This window comes from Salvelinus namaycush, chromosome 41 (genome assembly GCF_016432855.1).
Source record: "Salvelinus namaycush isolate Seneca chromosome 41, SaNama_1.0, whole genome shotgun sequence".
In the NCBI taxonomy this organism is placed as follows: Eukaryota; Metazoa; Chordata; class Actinopteri; order Salmoniformes; family Salmonidae; genus Salvelinus; species Salvelinus namaycush.
This window is the reverse complement of record NC_052347.1, coordinates 19241357-19246566: the sequence shown is the minus strand read 5'-3', so window position 1 is coordinate 19246566 and position 5210 is coordinate 19241357. Positions and strand designations below refer to the sequence as shown.

At 41.5% G+C, this 5210-nt stretch overlaps 1 gene segment (V, D, J or C); it reads left to right on the top strand.

The window, feature by feature from the left end:
• Window positions 1-4210: 4210 nt before the first annotated feature.
• LOC120034554 lies at window positions 4211-4973 on the top strand. The segment is given in 2 exon segments: window positions 4211-4287; window positions 4433-4973. Coding segments are annotated over 2 exon segments (366 nt in total).
• The last annotated feature ends 237 nt before the right edge of the window (window positions 4974-5210 follow it).

Here is a 5210-nt window from a genome sequence, read left to right as displayed (position 1 = left end):
CAGTTATGTTGGACATTCCTGCACTGCATGCCAATTGCACACTCCCTCAACTTGAGATCTGTGACATTGTGTTGTGTGACAAAACTGTACATTTTAGAGTGGTCTTTTATTGTCCCCAGCACAAGGTCCACCTGTGTAATGATGATGCTGTTCAATCAGCTTCTTGATATGCCACACCTGTCAGGTTGATGGATTATCTTGGCAAAGGAGAAATGCTCACTAACAGGGATGGAAACAAACATTTTTGAGAAATAAGCTTGTTGTGTGTATCAAACATTTTTGGAATCTTTTATTTCAGCTCATGAAACACGGGACCAACATTTGACATGTTGAGTTTATATTTTTGTTCAGTAGTAGATATCTTGAAGTTAACACACACACTGGTCCTACTCTCCTTTTCTCAGTTGTGTCTGTTTCTCTCACACACCTCACCCCTCTCTCTTCCCCTCTGTGACACTCACAGCTGTGTGGCACCACGCTTGGTGAACTCCAGTCTGTCACCTGGGTGTTTCAGGGTCCCAGTTTAGCATCTCTGATGATTCAGATAGACAGTTAAAGCAGTTAAATTGCCCAGGGACTGCAGGGACTGTTCCTATACACTTTCATGATCTAATTCTCACTACCTTGTTTCAGCTGAGGAGAAACTGTGTTTTACATAAGCCAATGTTTCAACCACATGAACACACAATTTTAATTTGGTTTGCCTAAATGGTGAGAATGATCAAATAATCAGACAATTGAATCACTATTTAATTTATATTATAGACCTTGTTCATAGCAGTAGTACTTAAATGATTTAATATTGTCAGTCATTCACTGCCACTCATCACACATGATCATGGTTTGTGTTGGCAATATCGATAACAAACCTTTCAAGAATTGCATAAAACAATGAGTTTTTAACTAAAATAACAAATTGCTCTTTGTGGTTTCTTATAGCTGTTCTGGGCACCTCCCCCTAAATACTTTAGTATGTCTTGCTTACTGAACTTGTTTATAGGGGAGAGAGTTTAAGAATGTGTTTTTATCAGGCGTATCTATCAAAATGAACATTGGGCACAGTAGTTCAAAGCTACCCAAGCATGACTTCTGCCCCAGGATGCACCTGCACTCTGGTAAAGGCATTTCCCTGATATATTATCAATATATCATTGTGAAAGTGCAGTAACACGTTTAAAAACAACACACAACAGTGATGTATTGCAGATGTGGGAGAAAATGTCAAATTATGATTTAAAAAAGTCATTGAGTGACGTTTAGCCATGTATTGGTTTGGTGGCAGTTGCTGACCATTGGACATTGAAACAACGGGAACACATTCCAGGGTACAGTACTTCAGGATGTGAATTGTTCTTTTTTTTTATTAACTTGTTTTGTGTGTTGTTTAAAAAAAAGCTTTTTTAAGGTATTTTCTGACTTTATTGAACAGATAGAGAGAGAGGATGACAGTGACAGTTATGAAAGATAGTGGTTGTGTCAAAGGGCTGTAGGCCAGATTCAAAACTATGCCTAAAACGTACAAGACAACATACCACCATTTCTTATTGTTGTGAGAAATATCAAAATGTAATATGATTTAATATCAATTATTTAATGACTCTTCTTAATACATGAAGAAACGTTTGAATGAGAGACGTGAAAAAACACAGTCATGGCTGGAGCAGCAACTCACTTTACTGTATAAATATTACACAAAATGTTTGCTGATTGACAGTGATCGTTGATGTCTGGCTTTGTCTTAGAATTGATTGCCTTGAAAACCCTTTTATATGCATGTGACAGGCTATCACCCAACCATGATTGTCATGTAATTTCTGTCTCCCAAGTCCTTCTGTGATGTTTCCTACCATGTGTGAATTGTCTTCCATCCTGAAAAGATGAGAGGCAAACTACACCTCCTCCTGGTCTTGCTGGGCCTCTGTAGTATGCACTCAATAATCTAGCAATTCATTGGAACAAGGTATTTTACATATAGAGATAATTCTAACATCCATTGAGTTAATATATTTGTGATCTATTGCCTTAATTCTCTTTTCTCTATTAGGGGTGTATGGTCAGAGTCTGGAGGACATTCCCTCCAGTCCAGTCCTGAAAAAGCCTGCAGAACCTCTCAGCCTCTCCAGTAAGGGATCTGCCTTTACCTTTAGTAGCTACAACATGGCCTGGATACGTCAATCTGCAGGAAGATCACTTGAATGGATAGGCATTAATGCTAGTTGAACTACATATGCAAAAAGAGTTGAAGGACGGATAGAAGTCACCAGAGATAATTCTAACAGCATGGTGTATCTGAAGCTGTCTGGTCTGAGAACAGATGACTCTGCTGTGTATTACTGTGCACAAGAGACACAGTGGTGTGAGTGAGTGAAGGATCTGTACAAAAACCCCTCAGAGAATCTAACTGGCAGCAGAGTCAACAGAGGGCAGAAGAGCATCAGTACAGCACAGTCAACAGAGGGCAGTAGAGCATCAGTTCAGCACAGTCAACAGAGGGCAGTAGAGCATCAGTACAGTACAGTCAACAGAGGGCAGAAGAGCATCAGTACAGCACAGTCAACAGAGGGCAGTAGAGCATCAGTACAGCACAGTCAACAGAGGGCAGTAGAGCATCAGTACAGCACAGTCAACAGAGGGCAGTAGAGCATCAGTTCAGCACAGTCAACAGAGGGCAGTAGAGCATCAGTACAGTACAGTCAACAGAGGGCAGAAGAGCATCAGTACAGCACAGTCAACAGAGGGCAGTAGAGCATCAGTACAGCACAGTCAACAGAGGGCAGTAGAGCATCAGTACAGCACAGTCAACAGAGGGCAGTAGAGCATCAGTACAGCACAGTCAACAGAGGGCAGTAGAGCATCAGTACAGCACAGTCAACAGAGGGCAGTAGAGCATCAGTACAGCACAGTCAACAGAGGGCAGAAGAGCATCAGTACAGTACAGTCAACAGAGGGCAGTAGAGCATCAGTACAGCACATAACACGGCCTCTTGTACCTTACTGCTTAATTACATCATCTATACACATGTATGCAGAAACAAAACCAAGTACAGGCTATGTGAGGTGTTAAATCTCATTAAGCTGTGTTCATTCATGACAGAAAGTAAAAATGTAAAAGGACCTCTTTTTGTTTATTATTGATTTTTATGAACTGCCTCATTGGAAACATGTCCTTTGAAAACTACTATACTGTTTTTGTCACCCATGACCTTAATGGAAACACTTTCCAATACATTCTTTCCTTGACAAATGGAATTCTCTACAGTATATACCATTTAAATTAACCCACCATTAAATGAAATCATGAAGGTTATCAATATTTAGAAAATCATCATGTTCCCCACAGTTCCTCCAGTCCTTGCCTGTAAGGGATCTGGGTAAACCTTTAGTATCTACAACACACGTTGGATAAGACAACCTGCAGGGAAAGCATTGGACTGGAATTGTTACTCTGGATTAGGCCTAGGGATTAGGCCTAGGTAACCATTAACTTTTAGCATGGTTACCTAGGCCTGGAAATGCCTAAAGATAATTCCAACAGCATTATGACTCTGAAGCTGTCTGGTCTGAGAACAGAGGACTCTGCTGTGTATTACTGTGCAAGAGAGACAGTGGTGTGAGTGAGTGGAGGATCTGTACGAAAACGTCTCAGACAATCTAACTGGCAGCAGAGGGCAGTAGAGCATCAGTACAACAGAGTAACATCTACTGAAGCATAATATTCCCCTAAGAGCCAAAACAACAGTACTACATGTACATCAACACAAGGTACATATTTCCCTGAGGAGAGACATAGAAAATAAAGAGGAATCATATAAAGGCCTACATACTGTAGCTGTGTTCATTCCTGTTAAACAAGGTGACTGTCCTTGATAGATTGTTCCCTAATCTGACATTTACAGTAAATGAACCACAATTGTGAAGGATTTCTATAAATACTCAGAAAACCATCCTCCAAGATTCCCTGCAGTTTTACCAAACACCTTGACCAGATCAGGAAAAACTCTAAACCCTGATTATGGCATGGGGACAGAGTTTGTCCGTGTCACTTGACATGTCATGTTATCAACAAAAACTCCTGGCCCTACCAATGAGTCATAGCTTGACCCCTGACCCCAGAGTTATCAGTCCCTCCCCCATGACATCATGATGTAAATCCAGATCCCTCAGAGTTCATATATACTTATGTTCTGCTGCTGTCTTGTTGTCTTGTGTGGAGCAGCTGAGTTCTTATCTCCACCCTCAGTATGACGGGAAAACTCTACCTTCTGCTGCTATCTCTCTGTCTGCCCTGTGAGTTCTGCTTGGTTTTACTCCTTATCAACTGTTCTTATTCTGAGCAAAGACTGAAGACAATTTTCCATTGTTTTCACTCAATATTCCACCCTCTCTCCTTTCTCCTCTCCCCCTGTTTCCTCTCTCTCCTTCTCTCCTTCAGGTTTAAATGGTCAAACTATGGAATCCATTCCCTCCAGTCCACTCCAGAAAAAGCCAGGAGAAACTCTCAACCTCTCTTGCAGAGGAACTGGGTATACCTTTACAAGCTATAGTATGAACTGGATTCGCCAACCTACAGGGAAACCATTGGAATGGATGGGCTGGATCAACACCAATACTGGAGCAGTGGGCTATGCCAAATCCCTGGAGGGACGGATTGAACTGACCAAAGACAGCTCAGTGAGCATGACACATCTGAAACTGTCTGGTCTGAAGGTAGAGGACTCTGCTGTGTATTACTGTGCACGCTGGGCACAGTGATGCAGATGTGTGGTGGATCTGTACAAAAACCGCTCAGACATGGATAGAGACAGGCTGTGAAACATGTACACACTGTTGTACTCCCCTGACACACTTCACTAACCCTCCTCTGCAAACAGCTGGGGTAAACAACCGTATGCTTTAATATGAGATGTCCTTATATCAGAAACACTGTCTATGCTTCATGAATAGGGCCTTGAGTTTTTCTTGATATTCTTTTGAGGAGGGTTAGAAAAATACGACAATAAACATGCACAGGTCATCATGTGTAGGAGTCATCTTTCACAATGACCAGGATTTTGCTAACACACCTGATCTAACACACCTAAATTAAATACGCTGATGATAAGGACAGAGACGCCTTTTCCTATACGCAGACTGTGACCGCTAGGGGGCGCCCAACCAATTTAAAACTTTTTTGGTAGGGCATCAGCAGTTTTCCACTTGTTATGTCAGTA